Source organism: Asparagus officinalis, chromosome 6, assembly GCF_001876935.1.
Source record: "Asparagus officinalis chromosome 6, Aspof.V1, whole genome shotgun sequence".
Taxonomy (NCBI): domain Eukaryota; kingdom Viridiplantae; phylum Streptophyta; class Magnoliopsida; order Asparagales; family Asparagaceae; genus Asparagus; species Asparagus officinalis.
This window is the reverse complement of record NC_033799.1, coordinates 13,492,522-13,510,556: the sequence shown is the minus strand read 5'-3', so window position 1 is coordinate 13,510,556 and position 18,035 is coordinate 13,492,522. Positions and strand designations below refer to the sequence as shown.

Below are 18,035 nucleotides of genomic sequence, written 5' to 3'. Positions count from 1 at the left end.
AAGAGAGTTAGGCTTAAAGATATAAGTAATAGTACTTGGATTTAAAGATAAAGAGGAGTAAACAAATGAGCCTAAAAACAAAAACCCTTTATAATAAACTTAAGTTAAGGTAAATTGTATATAGTCCCTCATCTATACCTTCAGTTAATAACTTAATCCCCTAAGTTATTTATTAGCACATAGCACTCTTAAGAATTGACTGAGGATAAGTGCCAATTGAAGGCATATATATAAGGGAGTTATGTGCGACTTACCCTTTAGTTTATTATATCTTTGCGTTTTTATTTTTTTCTGCGGTTTTTAAAATCATATATTTTGTTTCAAATCATATAGAATCTTTGAAGATAAGATGTATATAGGCCTCTCATCGATAATCAATTCCTTTAATTACCAACTTTCATAACTTTATTGATTGTAATACATGTCAGAGGAACCTTCTTTCACTAATGAGGTCTTGTTATGTGGATTTCATTCTTCCACTAAAGAGGTCTTGTTATGTGGATTTACTTGCTCACAAAGTAAATTCCATGACTACCTCAACCAATAGAATAGTGACGCGTGTACTGTCCGATTTGCTTAGACAATTGTCATAAATATTGTCCCTACATTAGGTAAAAGTACCTCATACCTTTACCTCCACTTATTACCGTCGAACATGTTTGATGAATCCAATTCTCTAAAACCATCTTTTTATCCTTGATAACTCAAAGTTTTTTAGCACTTTAAAACCACAAAAAATATAAGTATTTTAACTTTGATAGCACAAAGATTTATATATATATTTTAAAGTAATACCTTCAAGTTTACATACTTTAGCTTTGATACTCTAAAACAATTTTGGGGTATCAAAGTGTCCAAGGCAAACGTTTGTATATCAAAATTTAAAAAGTATAAATTTGTCATAACAAAGTGTCAGAAAAAATTATATGGAATTATTGTAGATTTGAAAGAGTAATATGAAATATTATAGATTTTGGGTATCAAAGTTCAAAGAACTATGTGATATTGAAGTGAAATAAGGTGTTTTGGTCATTGAGGGATTAATGAACAACTTCAAAGATACAGGGCATTAGAGCATCTCCAACAGCTTCCCCATTTCTCACTTTTGGAGAATTTAGTTAGGTTTTTGGCCCAATAGATTCTCCATCTCATTCCCCAAAATAGGGATGGAGGAGAAAAAATGGGGAAGCTTCCCCAAATCTACAGCATTCTCCAAATTTTTGGAGGAAAAAATAGATTCTTCAAAATGGGGAAGCTGTTAGAATTGGTGTAAAAATTAGTTGAAGAATATGACTTTTGCTTCCCCATTTTGGAGAAAATTTTGGAGAAACTGTTGGAGATGCTCTTAATATGGAGTTATTGTAGATTAAGGGACTAATACGAAATTATTCTAGATTTAAGGGACTAATATGTAATACCCATTTTTATTTGAGGCTAAACATGTGAAGCTGAGTTTAAGTGAGATGAAAAATAGAAAAAAGAGCAATGACAGTGATTGAACGCCGAACGACAAATAAGTGAACGCGGACTCTTTGCTAACTGAGCTAAACTGTTGCGTAGCATACTGTCCATAATTTGGAATGTTAACTACTATTCTAAAAGTGTTACATGCCAAACAAGAAAGCACCGACTCTTTTAAATGCTATAGTAATCAACACAGTGCAAAACACGATATATATTTTTTCGCTATAATAATCCCGATTTTTAAATGCTATAGTAATGATTTTAAAATTCTTAGGTTGCTACAGTTACCGTCGCTACAAATATTTAAAAATGCTATAGTATTCCGTGCGATACATTGATATTTTTCCAAACTTGCTACAATATCCAATTCATGTTTGATACAGTAATAATACTACAATAAATATTACTTTAATATTTGGTATAGCATAAATAGTGAATTTTGGTGCCCCTATTTGGACTGAGGAGTAGATATCTTACAAAAACCCAAAAATGGACCCAAAACTCAGAAGAAAAGTCGGACGCTTTTTCTCCATGACCCATTTGAATCCGACCTGAATACGACCCAAACCTCAGACTCTTGCTGTCTAGAGTGTGATGTATAACCAAAACGCAAAAATGGGCCCAAAACTCAGAAGAAAAGCCGGACACTGTTTAATGCGACCCGAATGCGATCCGCTTCCTTCGAACTGGGACCCACATCTCCTGCTGCGGCCTCCTCCTCCTAATTTGTACCCCTTTTATACGCACACACTCTCTCTAAAAAATATTCATCACAGATCCACTCGGTCCCTCGCAAAATCTCCGGCGACCTCAAACCCCGGCTCGATCGAACCCAATCGCGTAGGGTTTTTCGATCTAGGCGCTCTAGGGTTTCTCGAATCCAAGGGATCAGGTGCGGTTCCATTAGATCTTCATTCAATTTCACTGGCATTTCTCGCTTCTTGCCCTCTCGGATCATAAAGCTCTCATCTTTTCTGTAGGTTTTAAAGATGAATCTCGTCTTCGGAGTGTTGAGATTGCATTATGAGAAGAGGAATTTGTAGTTTTTTTTTGTTAAAGGAGAAAGAGGTCAAAAAAATGGTGATAAATAGGCAACATTTGCTTACTTACCTCTATCTGCTTATTTACATATGCCTCTCGTCTGGAGTTATTCTTTACAACAAGGTACGATTTAAAGCCTGTGAATTTAAGTTTCACGGAGATATGATTTATTATTATTATTATTATTTGGGTACTATCGATATAGCTATTTTACAATGAGGATATTAGCTTTCTTCTGTTGGATGCGGGATGATAACAAGACTGTTACTTGTTGTACTACTTATTTACTACCATTAGAATGAGAAGGGTGCATCCTTTTAGTTAACATGAGCCCAGATAGCGATTTACTATGAACGATCCCATATGTTTAACAAAGAATAATGCTAATTGGAGTCATTGGACTACAAGTCTAAGATTCAAAAGTGTGGGGTCTTCTAGAGTAGTGCTTACTAGACTACACTTTTTGTACTACTTTTGTACTAATAATATCAAAATGACAAGGAAAACTACTTAATATATGTAATTATTTGGTCTTTGTCTTCACTCTGTGGAGTAAATACTATCCAATTCTGGGGAAAATAATTGCATCAAATGGACACAAAGACATATTGGAGTTGAAAATTCATGATATTATTGATTGGATACCAGGCAGTTACATGGGAAGAGGTTCTTATTACTTTCAGTAGTGGAATGAAGTTGTTCTTAAGTGCCGAAAATATATTGTTGATAGCTCACACATGTTTCAAATAAGGGCACGAGAGACCAATGAGGATACCTTTTGATGGAGTGTCTAACACACTGTCACTGTTTTAAAAAACCTCTGCCTAGTCCGCTTAGGCGTTCGCCTAGGCCTAGGCGGTATCTAGGCCGCCTGACTTGCGCCTAGCGCCTAGGCAGTATTTAGGCTGCCCACCTAGATTTTACGAGCATTTAGAGGAGCATTGCCTGCTTACGTGGATTGCATCCTGTATGTCTTGATTGTGATTTTATGTGTTGTAGCCTACACGTCCTCTAAACTCCATTAACCTCCAAATATGAACACCTCCACTACCTCCTCCGACCTTCAACAAAACCTCATCGACCATCACTTAAATGAAAAAAGAAATTCGCCTAGACACCAGTCCGGCATCTAAGTTTTCTGTAACATTGACATTCACTATTAATTATTATAATTAAAAATAAAAAAAGAAAACATCTTAGGCTCTAGCCTTGTTAATTATTATTTTGGTTATTTAGTATCTAAGTATGCATGATTTATTGTGGAACTAAAATTGCTATCTTTTTTTGAAAATTTATATGAATTTAATACATATTGTAATTTGAGTTGAGATGAATTTATAATTTGAGTTGAGAAGTATAAATATACAAAGAGTTATTGTAATTGGTAAACCAAGCAATTTAGTTAATAGTGTTGGTATTTTAGTATTTATGCATCTTTGATTGAGTATATATATATTTATCTTCAAGTATCACAATTAAAAAAAGAAAAAAGAAAAAAAAACGTCCAGAAATCGCTTAGGTGCCCGCCTAGAAGCACTCAGCGTTTAATGTAACATTGCACACTGTTATAGATAGTGTTAAATAGCGCCGTAATAGCGGCGCTAATAGTGTTAGCGGGCCCTTCCGCAACGATATCGCCTAGTAGTGATGGGATATTGCAGAGTATGCGCTTTCTGCTTACAAAAGTGGCTAATAGCACGCTATAGCGGTGAATAGCAGGCGATTGAGGGTAAAATCAACTTTTTAACCGCTATTTAAGAGCAGTTTCAGGTTTATTTTTTTAATTAAACCTGACATGCGTCCGCTGTACCCGATGTTTTAAGTCATTGTCGGTTGTACTTTTTTCTCTACTGAGTCTCCCCCTCGCGATCCAACTCGAAAAAACCCTAATCCCTACAAAGGTTGCTGCCTCCCACTACATCCCACTACATCCGTTGACTTTCGACGTCTTCCTGTTGTTTTCCGTCGCCTCCCACAACCCCTAGTACCTCCCTTAACACCTCTTACTGCTACAACACTCTCTTCTCACCTCCTCTCGTTGTGAGCTCCTCATACTGCACTTTTCTCACTGCTCAGCTTATCTTCTCGAAGACGACTCTTTGACTTCTCCTCTACCCCTCTTCGATATTATGTGATAGCTACTGCCTATTTCATGCTTAGGATCTTTTTAAATTATCAAACATGCATTTATTTAATTTTCTATATTTTCTTTATTTTTCTTAAATATTTATATATATTTAAATTGGACTGCTATTTGACTTTGCGTTTTTTGCAGCTATTTTGTCGCAATAGCTCCTAATAACCTTAGCGGTGCCTCACCGCTACGTAACGTTATCTGTTATTGATAATCTTAGTGTAACGTAATACTCAAGGCACTATTACCTTTTTAGTTAAAATTTAAGCCTTTTGACTCACATTGAAAACAAAATGAGTTAAATAAAGGCTGCTGATTGGTAGTGCTTGTGGAAGAGAATTATCACAATATAGAATGATGAATGTCTAGGTTGCACATGTACGAGTACGGGTATGGACATGGGTACGGGTACCATTATTTTAAATATCTCTGACATGGCCCGATATATCCCCCGATATATCCTTTTACAGGGCTTGCCGCAACCGATATAGTCCTTAAATATCATTTATCACTTTTTAGTTATTTTGGACGATATATCCCCGATATGACCAATATATTAGTTGATATATTAACTAATATGTTCTTTTATATGGTTTGTCGCAAAATAATTTACAACGTTTGGAAATTTTTGGGCAAGATATTATGATTTTTCTAACATATCAGACAACATTTTGGCCTAAAACAATCAGAACAAAATGTGCTTTCGATTGTTTTACAAGGTTGACTAGTGATCCTAAACATACATTATTTACATTTTGTTTGCCCTGATTTTATTAATTATGTTGAGATTATATTTTAGTGCATTATACTATATATGCAAACATCCGTTATGACATTCCGATATTTACCACATATCCCCGATATTTCTCCGATATTCGCAATCCGATATGAATTTTGGCCATCCGATATTTTCCTGATATCCGATATTTAATATATATATATATATATATATATATATATATATATATATATATATATATATATATATATATATATATATATATATATATATAACATTAACAATTATATTATCTATATCAATTTTACTATGTTTAATTTCAAATTCTTAATAAAATAAGTTCATTCCTTAAAATTATAAAGTAAACTCATTTGAAACTTTGACTTTATATTCCATATAAGCATAAAAAAGAATAAATAAATAAATACATACGTATATACATACATACATATACACTTACCTATTTAAATATGAGAGCACATGTCTCCCATTCTTGGCATTGCTATTAATTTCAAAGAAAAGACAAGCAAATAGTCAAGCACCCATGTGAATGGTGATGTCATGTTCCACTAACAAATTTAAAACTAAGGAAATAAGAGAGAGAGTCTTCTTCTTTCTTGCATCTAAGCTCATTTTCCTCTGCTCCAAAACTCCCGTGTCTCCTCTGTTTGGGTGCGGAAATGTACCCAAACCGCACCCGACATTGGTACGACGCCAAAATTACCGTGTTGGGGTATCATATATGAATGTCTTGCATTCATACATGTCTCAAAGTATACTTTCTTTGAATATGTTTTATTTTAGGAGTGAAGTCTAGCTGGTCTAGTGAAGATAACCAGTCTAGCATGTGAAACTACATAATATTTAGGTTGAAATGACAAGCCCACTTTAACTTCAAATTGATTTCTAACTTTCTAACATGATAAATCTCATAAACAACCACATTGGTGATACAAATAGAATTTTAAGTAAAAGAACAACCAACTGTTGTATAGTGCCTTGTCAAGATCTTGTTTAGATGAAAGATCAAGCTAATGGAATGATTGATCACATGATTCATTAGATAAACAATAAAGAAAAAGTTTATTATGAATTGTTTAGGGTTGTCTGCATGTGCTCTCCCTCCCTTCAGCTTTATAGTGACCATGTTCTTTTGGTAAATTATCACCTACCACGTCCTCTTTGTTGTCCAGGCCAGGTTTTAATTTGGTCTGTATCTGCTTTTCGTGGTTCCTTTTAACTAGGATCTTCCTTCAATGTCTTTAGTGCACATCTGTAACCTTCCCAAATCAATCTCCATCTTATCCTCAGCAAATTTAAGCTGTGTGAAATGTATTTGATTTACTTGCAAGTTTCTATTTTTGCCACGTAACCCAATTCTTTTTTTTTGGAAATAAACAATGACATGGTAAAGTGAGATTTGTGGACGTTGATGCAACATATATGTCCTATCTATGCTATCTGATGGAACACTCATGAGATGTGAGGGACAATATTTTGTTAGGGTTGCAAGTGAAGTTTGTTTACCCAACCATCCAAGGACTCCAATCCAATGTTCTAATGTGGGTTTGGTCAGTTAATAGTTTACTTATGGTTAGCATCCTTAAACTGAGTTAAAACTCCAATTAGACCAGGAATGGTTATTTTAGGATCCGAACCTTGATTAAACCTGATCTGGGATGCCCGACCTGTGTGCAACTCAACTCAACAGTTGAGATAAAAATTTGTACAAGATAGGTAAAATATTCTAAACCCATTAGCTCTTTCATCTAACCAGTGTCAGGTGTGGTTGGTGGAGAATTGCTTACGCTTCCTCTCATCCAAACCAGTGTTTTCAGCTTGACCCGTTTAACCCAAACTTTCCAGGCAGGTCAGATTTGGGCATTGAAAGGGGGAAGGCTGCTTCAAATACCAAGGAGTTTAGCCAAATCCAATCAAGTGATATTGACCATGTTTCCAACTCTTCACGTGAAACTGGTAGATGTTTTTCTGAATCCTAGTTAGTTTAGATTAACAGATGTTTAGTTTATATGTATCAATGTATGCAAATACCATAAGTGTGGCCCGGCCCACCTGACTTACACTCCTGTTGTCGATATCCAATTCCAGAACGCCTGGTTCACAAGACCTTGAAGAATAGTTGTCAAGTGCACGTAATCTATTATGAGTATGAAGATGTAGGGAGTCTGTTAATCTCTTTGTGGTCTACCTTGTTAATTTTATAAGTCTAACATTATCTAGGATTTTCCCATAAAATTGATTTTAGGAATTTTTTCACTACTGCTAGTTTCTTGTATGATATCCATGGAAATTATCTTTTCACATCTGTATTTCAATTACATATGCTGCTCTTTTTGTACATTTATACTTATTTTCTTTATCATTGGCTGTTTATAGAGCAAATTATAACAAGACTAGGCATTTAACTCTGTTTTCTTTTGCAGTGGGTTCTCTCCCCTAAGTATTTCAAATTTCCTTTTCCAATAACACTTACTATGATCCACATGGGATTTTCCGGTGCAGTAGCATTCATTCTTGTTCGTGTTTTGAAGGTATGTTTGTATTTTTTTATTTTTATTTTTTATTTCTTTGGAATTCTTGATCATGCATATACTTTACCTTTCTTTATCATGCGCAAAATGTATGCAACCTTTTCATTTCACCTCCTTTTCTTCCCTTGTTCAGGTTTAAAGCCTCATATCTCATAAAGAAGAGACCGCAATTGACCATAACTTTAGTATTTGATACTACAATAGCCCAACATATAGCCTTAATACATACTCTGTACTCTGTAGTTGATGTTATATAGTCAAAATTGTTTTACATACATGTGAAGCATGAGTTGTCAAATCAAGGATAACACCAATGTTGAAAATAGCGTTAACGCGTAGCGTAACGCTTGCCTCCGGTTAGGTTACAATAGCGATAACGCATAGCGTAACGTAGGTTAAATAATTTATTATTATTTAAATAATTCATAGATATATAACATTCAAAATAAAAAAATATGAATAATCATCACAATTTTTAATTTCACAAATCAATATATCATCACAATTTGCAAGACCAATAATTAGTTCCTATCAATTTTAATCAAATTTCCCAAAACAAATCAATTGAGAAGGAAAAACATCTTGTTCTTAATTACCTCCTCAGTCTAATTATTAACAAGGAGACTATTCTGCAGCTGATAGATTCAATAAACTAAATCTTTTAGGGATAAAAAAATACTTTGCAGAAACAGGGCAACATAAAACTCAAAAAAAACAAAATAAAATATATTAAAGAAAAGCTTAATTACAAACTCACACAAAAAAACAAAAACCAACTCATTACCCTACCAACCTTATCTCCCCCATATCCTGCCAAGTGCCAACTTACTCATCACCCGTCTTTATCTCCAATCCCGTCACTTTCCCCTGCTTCTATCTTCCCCCTCCTAAAACAAAAAGCGAAGATAAAAAAACCCCGACCCAAAAAAAAAAGAAGAAAAGAAAGAAATGCCTTCGCTCACTGATCGAGGTCGACGACGAAGCCCTACGACGAAGCCCTAAGTTCAGCTGGAGACGACGAAGATCCAGGCGGGCGATGACGAAGCCCTAAGTTCGCCCGACGACGAAGCCCTAAGCTCGGTTGGAGACGACGATGACGGCAACGATGCAAGCGGGCGACGACGGCGAAGATCCAGGCGGGCGACGACGGTAAAGATTCGTCGTTCGCGGGTGACGACGAGGTCCGGAGAAGAAGAGGAGGACCTGAGACGAAGACGAGGAGTGAGGTTAGAATCTGATTTAGGGTTTTGTTGTTCTCTTAGTCGATCACAGTCGTCGTTTTTTTTTTAAATAAATCCTAACCATTAACAAAATAACGTGGGTTAAGGATCGCTACAACTTAACGAGGCGTAACGTACGCTACGAAGAAAATAGCGTACGTTATTTGTTAACTGCGCGATTTCAAACCGCTACGTCGCGTTTAGCCAGCGCCACGTTACGCTAAACGCGATTTTACGCCTCTTAACGCGTTTTTTTCAACATTGGATAACACTTGTGTTTAGGTAGGTAATCGATAATATTAGATTTTAAAACTGAAATTTGTTGAGAAACTATTAGTAAATAAATCTGCCTAAATGGATATGGCATTAAAAAAGTTCAAATTTGCAAAGCATCATCGAGAAATTACAAACTTTATACAAGATAAAAAGCAGAAAATGCAAAATAGTATTCGGAAAAACATGTATGCAACACCAACACCAATACAGAAGTCTGGGTAAATTGGAGGCTCATTTAAACATCATAAATGCCAAATTAATATGGGATGAGTATCTATGCAACATTATTTTACTTTACTGTTCCTTTAATAAGTAGCATATGAGGTGTAACTTAAGTGAGTAGGATTAAGAATAGTGTGAATAAGCAGTTAGTATGTGTCATATGCCATTCAGCTTTTCATATGCTTTTGTAAGGAGATGGCAATATTCTAATGACTTGTGTCAAGTAGCATATTGTAGATTTGCAATAAAATTTCTAGAATTTAACTTAAAAACACTATGAGATGATATTTAGTGGATTTATTAAACTAGTAAAGTTGTGTGGTATAGTGGTACAAGTTGCTAAAGGACCCTGCCACTGCACCAGGGTTGAGGCTTATACTTTTATATTGTAACATGCTCTCCACAGGTCGATTGCCCTTTTTTATGGGTCAAAACTTGGACTCACAAAGCTGTATTAGATTTTTTTAAAATCGGTTTTAAATTTGTGGCTGATGGTAATTGAACTCGGTTGCTATGATACCATGTCAATGGATGTCATGTATTCAAAAGTGAAAAAGAAGAAGAAAACAACACATTGCGTCTTTCAGTTAGTCTGTCCTGAAATCAGTAATGTCCAATGACATCAATTTTTCATACAGGTATGACGATCATCACATGAATATTTACAATAAATACTAAAACAATAAGTTTTCACTTGAATATCTCAATCTCAACAGTTACAAAAACTAAAAATGTGAGGAGAAAAATCTCTCATTTGTGTGACAATTTTTGTCGTTACCTAAATCTGAAACCCTTGCCATTTGTCTCATTATAAGATCGAACTCTTATTTTTGCTCCATTTGTGATCAAACTGAAGTTCGTGCGTTTTCCTCTGCTGGCGCATCTAGAACAGATTCACACATCTATTTCCTCGATCTCAAAAAATTTTAAGATCGCGATAAACCTCAACAATGTGATTCTGTAGTACCTTTTTCGCCATAATACACGATCTTAGTTCTTCTTGTTAAGATATGGATCACATAAGACACAATCATCCTCATTGAACAATGGCGGAAGGGTGAGATCGTCATTGGACTTTCAAGGGAACTGACCACTGAGCTAGGTTGAAGAAAGTATCTAGATTGAACATATCGAGGATTAGGGTTAGGGTTTTTCATCTTTTTTTTGAGGAAAAAAGTAGTCGCGGTTTCTTGAATCTTGATGATGATGAAGACGTGATTACTTATTCCTTAAAAAAACTTAATAATAAATGGCTACGTCATGCCTTCAAAGAAATCTTCAATCTTTATACCTTCTTCAGCCTTATACTTTTTTCTTGAAAGCTAGATGAGGTTCTCATCCTTCTGCCATTGTTCGATAAGAATGGAGCCATCTTATGCGATCCTTCTTTTAAACAAAGAGGAGGATCCATAAGATCGTGTATTATGGTGAAAATAAACTAGCGAATCACATTGCTGACATTCATTGCGGTTGTAAAATACCTTGCACTTGAGAAATTTTATGTGTAAACCATTTCTAGAAGCGCTAACAGATGGAAAGGCACAAAATTTAGCTTGATCACAAAATGAACAAGAATAAGAATTAGACCTTGATGTGAATGATAAATGATGAGAGTTTTAGATTTGGGGTAGAAAGTGACAGTGGCCACACAAATGAGGGGTTTTTATGCTTACATTTTTAGTTTGCATAACCATCAAGAACGGGATATTCATATGAGAATTATTTACTCTAACAAAAGAAAAGTAATTTCTAAAAGAGGACATGCACAAAACTATATTACAGTTTATTAGAGAGGATGTTTGGTTAAACTAAAGATGAGAGGGGTGTATGTACAAAAGATGGCTTGCCATGCCAAAACAAGTGTTATAGGTTGGATGTAAATTAACTGTGTGGAGGTCTATATTTGGTATATATTTAAATGTAGCATTGGACGAAGTATGTGAATGATCAACAAGGTTTTAAATATCGGATATCGGGAAAATATCGGATGACCAAAAATCATATCGGATTACGGATATCGGGGAAATATCAGGGATATGTGGTAAATATCAGAATGCCATAATGAATGTTTGCATACATAATATAATGCATTAAAATGTAATCTCAACATATGTAATGAAATTTAAGTATACAAAATATGAATAATATATGTTTAGGATCACTAATCAACCTTTTAAAACAAACAAAAGTGCAAAGCAACGTTGCAACATTCAATCTGCTTTTTTAGGACAAAATGCCATTTGATATAATGGGGAAATCTTGATATCTCGCCCAAAAATTCCAAACACGGTATATTATTTTGCAACAAGCTATATAAAAAGATATATTGGTCCACATATCAGCTAATATATCGGACATATCGGAGATTTATCACTCAAAATAGTCAAAAAGCGGTAAAGGATATTTAAAGACCATATCGGTTGCGGCAAGCCCTGTAAAAGGATATATCGGGGGATATATCGGGCCATGTCGGGATATTTAAAACAATGATGATCAGACCTAACTATAAGAGATTAATGTATGAAAACACAGTACTAAAAGATTTTCTTTTGTAGTGATAACATATCGGTACTATAGAAGTGCATTAAGATTTTGTCACTACCATCCCATCACCATATCTTGACTGGTATGAAGGATAATGCTACATAAAAGATTTGACAAACTTTCAGGACAGATAATTTGTGATCTGCTTTTAACTTAGTGACAAATTCCTATTGAAACTATGCATATCCTAGAAGACTGGCAAATTATTAAGGAAATTTTTCTTAACGGTTGCTGCAATTTAATCTTATGCAACCAAGGAATATTATGTGCTGGGAGAAAATGCAAAAGTAATGTAGAAAAGTATACATGTGTACCTACTTGAGAAGTTCAAGCGATTGACATTTTATGATATATGATCCCAAGTCACTGTACTTAAGAATTGTATTTATTAGGTAAAATTGACTTCTCTTGGGGAATCATGCAATATACCGGGCACATGAAGTATGTACATGATATAATATTATATAGTTGATTTGACTATTAATTCATGCATCATGTGTGAGTATAAAACAATTGAGTTTATAAGATCAACTACACAATGCATATTAAGGCCATAGGTATTGGTCACTTAAGTATCAACTACTAAAGTTACTGTTAGCTGTATTCTTTTCTTACTGAGAAGCCTTCTTGCTTTCATATTTACTATAGCAGTGTCCTTTTTGTTCTGAAATTTGTTCATGCAATTCTCTTTGTATGAGTTTGCAGGTTGTTGCTCCTGTTAAGATGACATTTCAAATGTAAGGAGTGCATCCTTAATTTTTAAAATATCTCGTAAAGTTATGTTTTTTCACAGATGTGTATTCTTTTGTTTACTTTTTGCAGATATGCTACGTGTATTATTCCCATCAGTGCATTCTTTGCGTCAAGTCTTTGGTAAGGAATCTGAACTAGTATTGAAATGGTAATTTTCATGTCAAAAGCATTGGGGTGTTTGTGTCCCCTACTCTCCTTCCCCAACCCGCCCTTATTTGCTATATGTGCTATTGCTATACTTTATGCTATCAAATTTCGCATACATTCCTATCCTGAACTTTCTGGAGTTCTTTTCTGTATATTATAGTTCTGTAAGTTTGGAATTAGACATAGATAAATGAGTAACTATAAATGATTCAGCGACAAACTTGTTTTGCATCGATTAAAATGTAAATAGAGCTATTAGAGGTGAATGATTTTGTCTTTTGAGGTTGCAGCTTTGTCTATATTTTAAGGCATGGTTTTTTTATAAGCATCCTTCACCAGGTTTTATGATTAGAATGATGTGTCCGTATTGTCCATGGACCATGGACTATCTGTCATTTAAAACATTGACATACACAAACTTTGATCTTATTTCTCCCTATATGATTCCTCCCTATATTTTCTCCTTCATTTTCCCCTTGGGATGTGAGATAATTTGAAAACTTGTATTTTGAGTGTGATGGGTAGGCATGTGTTCATTTTGATGATAACATATGTTTCTTGTATCACAGGTTTGGCAACACTGCTTATTTGTACATATCAGTTGCTTTCATTCAAATGCTCAAAGCTTTAAGTAAGTACCACAAATAACTCAATGTCATGTGGTGTATATTCTTTTCGCTTCAGGACCTACTTGCGCCCTAAACTATTCTTTTTGTGCTTTCATACCCCGCAATGTTTTTAGTCTCATCTTACCCGCTTAACTTTTTTAGTTGTTCCTTTTTGCCCCATAAACTATTTTCAATCACACCTTGCTCCCTGAACTATCACTTCAGCCCCACCTTACCCTCTGAACTATTACTGGATCCATTTAGGGGGTAAAGTGGGACTAAAAAAAGTTTAGGGTTAACAAGGACAAATCTAATAGTTCAAGGTGTAAGATGGGACTAAATAGTTCAAAGGCGTATCAAAGGACAAATTGAATAGCTTAGGGGGAAAGTAGGGCCTGAAGCCTTTTCTCTTTTAATTTTTACAGTCAATGTTCTGATAGTCTAAGATACATTCTGTTGCAGTGCCTGTAGCAACATTCGTCATGGCAGTCATATGTGGCACTGACAAACTAAGGTGTGATCTTTTCCTGAATATGCTGCTTGTCAGTGTTGGGGTCGTAATCTCGTCATACGGAGAAATTCATTTTAATACAATTGGAACAGTTTACCAGGTTACTGGTATATTTGCTGAAGCTCTTAGGCTGGTTTTAACACAAGTACTTCTTCAGAAAAAGGGTTTGACGTTAAATCCTGTCACCAGTCTATATTACATTGCTCCCTGCAGGTATTCTATTTTTAGTTTCATATTGCTTTTTTTTTCCCAAAGTTATATTTTTGAGCTTTTCAATAGATGTGTTTGGAAGATTTGGTGTCTTGTTGGTTATGGCATTTCCATGAAGTTGTCACTCGTTAATAAACTAAATTAACAAAGTGCAGAAAAGTCTGTCCCAGATTATGTTAACTTCAGTTGTACGTTCTATGTTGCCTTGCAACTTTTGAACAAATTGCACAAGATTTGACCTGGTAAACATCCAAATTAGTTTCCTCTTTTGTCAGGATCTACTGCTTTTCACATCTTAAATGTTATATGCATTGGCCTTTTTTAGTTTATTTTTAATAATCTGTTGATGCATTATCCATTTTGCAACTCCCACCATTAGACCATTATTTCTCTAGTACATCACATAATTATTCTATTCTGAGGGTTGAATTCGAAAAAACAGTTTTATATTGTGACGGATGCTATTCAGTTGTTAAATTGAATTTATTTATCGAAGAAGATAGGTGGGCTGAAATTAATATGAGATACAACTTTGAGTCCATTTCTTATCCTCTTAGTATGGTTTATGTGTTTTCAGTGAACGTATTAGGCTTTATCCAAAGGAGTAAAGCTGTTCTTCTAAAAGAAATGGGGAAGGAAAACACACAAAAAAAGAAAAAAAAAGAAAAAAAAGGAAAAAAGAGGGAAATGGGTGGGGCATGCTTTAGCAGTTATCTTCACTTATGAATTTATTTTCGTGACAATATTTTGGCCATTCTGGCTAATACTTCAGCTTGAACTGTTTGTTCAACTTTCACAATAGAATGCTATTAAAGATTTTACATTTTTCATAGGTCCATCCTGATAGGTGATCTGCAAACTTTACCTTGGTTTACACAATCATAAAACAAAGAGGATGAAAATCATGTCTTTAAAAATATTTCAACTCGTTCATGTAATAGTTGCATTCGGCATTTGTATAATAGGAAACAAATGGTCCCCCTGGAGCATGAGTTGAAGTATTTGAAATGCTTGCTTTTGTTTACTCCATACGCCTGTTATACACATAAAGCAAGATGTATGGTGGGACTAACATTGGTGTGCTGGGAGCAGTTGAGAAGCCAATGACACAGTGACACACCAAACCAATTGATGGTTCATGCTCTTCACTTACTGTCAGTTTGTCCTAAAACATTTGTTAGTATATAGTCAGTCATGTGGTTGGAGGTTTTTTCCTAAAAGGCCCACTTGATCTATGGATGCAAACTTTCCAATAACATCGTCGGTCTTTCATATCATTTTAGGACGAAGTGATCTTGATGCGAGTGCTGTTGAAGCGATTAGTGAGCAAAATTTTGTTTGAGATACTAGTGTAGGAATTAGGAATAATTCTCACTTCACTTTCAGCATTATATCCTTTTTAGTGTCTCTATGTGTATGGGAATCTATTTAGTTAAGAAGTTCTGCCAGGGTAGTACTCAGAAATGATATAGTTTCGATACCATATTTGTTTTCAGTACGATGCAGGTACTACACTGAGTACACTCGCATTTTTTTCCTTTAACTTATAGGGGAGTCCAAAATTATCATAATTGACTTCATATGTAGACAAATTTATCTTTTATTTATGATTTTCATAGGAGGTGGATATGATTGACTTTATATAGACAGACTTATCTTTTATTTAGGCTTTTCATCGGAGGTGGAAATGATTGACTTCATATGATGTTGAGCCAAATTACTGTATAGTAGTGAAACATGATGGATGTTTTTCAGCGCTGCTGTTGTATTTTAGTTACTCATTATGGGTTTTTCATTATTTCAGAATGGTTTTCTTTTCCTCATACTCTCATGGTTCGTGCCCCTTTGTGCAATTGCCTTTTATGTATTAGATAAATCAGGGATGTAACACCCCTGAAATTTCCAGCAGCTTGTTACTAGGGGTTGGGCTGCTGTATTTTAATTACTTGTTATGGCTTTCATTAGTATTTGACAACAGTTTTCTTTTTCTCGTACTCCCATGGTTCATGCCCTTTTGTTCATGCAATTTACTTTCTTGTATTAGATAAATCAGGGATGTAGAAGGGATGCTAGAAATGATACTGATGTAACTGATCTAATTCTGTGCTTTTTGTAAATAATCTATTTTCTTTCAATATGCTTTAATTACTTCATTTTCTTCAATCTTTACCTTTGCATATGCTCTACCATTCTGTTTTTGACAGTCTACCGATGGTATTTCTTTTAATACTTTCAACAGGTTGCATATGCCAACCTGGCCCTTTTAGTACTTGATTTTATGCATCTCTTTGCACGTGCTTGTGAAAGTACTGTTTGCTGTTATTTCAGTCTTGTCATATTTAACTGCATCCTTTACTTTTATAAATTCCCATGTTACTTTTTTATTTCATTGTCAGAGCCTTTTTCCTAACACTTGTTTTATTATAATTCATTATGTGCAGCTTCCTCTTTTTATTTGTACCCTGGTATCTACTGGAGAAACCTGGGATGGAAGTATCTCATATTCAGTTCAATTTCTGGATATTCTTCTCAAATGCACTTTGTGCTTTAGCCTTGAACTTCTCAATATTTCTCGTAATCGGCAGAACGGGAGCTGTCACTATTCGAGTTGCTGGAGTTTTGAAAGACTGGATACTAATTGCCCTTTCGACAATTATATTTCCTGAATCTACCATTACTGGTCTTAATATTATTGGATATGCAGTTGGTAATTTTCTTTGCAGTTCGATGCATTTTTTTAAGGAGTTACATTGTTTATTATTCTTGATTGAGTTGAAATGCCAATTGATGGATGTCTCCCTCTGCAGCATTGTGTGGGGTCGTCATTTACAACTACCTGAAGGTAAAGGATATCCGAGTATCTAATCAGCTTCCTCTGGAAAGCCTCCCAGAAAGAGTAACTAAGGTCAGAATGTCTATATCTACTTCTTATATGCAAAATTTAGATGGTTTAATTTCTTTGACCTCCGAAAGTAACAATGTTTTGATTCTATAATGATTCTGGGTTTTGTGCATTGACTTGAGATGTCGTGAATTTTACCCTACAATTATTTCAACCATCCACAGGATTGGAAGCTGGAGAAGAAGTCATCAGATGTATATGCCACCGATGATAGCAACAACAAGAGCCCCATCTCCGGGAACAACCACCTTAACATTCCCATGGAATCTGCTGGTGACGAGGAAGCAGCCTTCTTGCCGTCCTCAAGGCTCTACTACATTGGGAAATCAAAGCTGAACCAATAGCCAAATTCCTATACTTTTATTGAGGAAGAAGCACCCGGTTAAAAATGGTTACTTTATTCGGCATACACGTTACTTAAATGGATGATATACTTGGGGTACCCCCTTTAGGCTTACCAATACATACATTTGCTTGTCAAGAAAAACCCATTTTTTCCCCCACGTGGGGTTTGTTAATGTAAAGACTCGGTCTAAATACTTCCGCATATCCCCTAAATGAATGTTAGTCTATTGTTTTTAGTTTTAGGTTTCTTTGTAGGACGCAACAGTGTTGTCATTCTTAGTAATTCTTTGTTGAAAGTATAGTGTATTCAGTTGATGAAATTGCGTTGTAAAGCTATATCTTGGAGCGGGCTCGCCTTCGCCAGCCA

The 18,035-nt window shown here is 35.0% G+C and overlaps 1 protein-coding gene across 1 annotated transcript; it reads left to right on the top strand.

Moving 5' to 3' along the window:
• LOC109844504 (probable sugar phosphate/phosphate translocator At3g17430) lies at positions 2,216–18,031 on the top strand. Its single transcript, XM_020413559.1, has 10 exons — positions 2,216–2,356; positions 2,445–2,628; positions 7,823–7,930; positions 12,898–12,929; positions 13,015–13,065; positions 13,662–13,723; positions 14,163–14,424; positions 16,863–17,128; positions 17,229–17,326; positions 17,488–18,031. Exons 2-10 carry the CDS (start codon positions 2,488–2,490, stop codon positions 17,665–17,667), a joined length of 1,200 nt encoding a protein of 399 aa, XP_020269148.1. The 5' UTR covers positions 2,216–2,356; positions 2,445–2,487; the 3' UTR covers positions 17,668–18,031.

Coding starts and splice junctions, on each gene's coding strand:
- LOC109844504 (XM_020413559.1), top strand. CDS start 2,488: ATGAGAAGAGGAATTTGTAGTTTTTTTTTGTTAAAGGAGAAAGAGGTC. Junction 2,629..7,822: donor GAGTTATTCTTTACAACAAG/GTACGATTTAAA, acceptor TTTCTTTTGCAG/TGGGTTCTCTCCCCTAAGTA. Junction 12,930..13,014: donor GTTAAGATGACATTTCAAAT/GTAAGGAGTGCA, acceptor TACTTTTTGCAG/ATATGCTACGTGTATTATTC.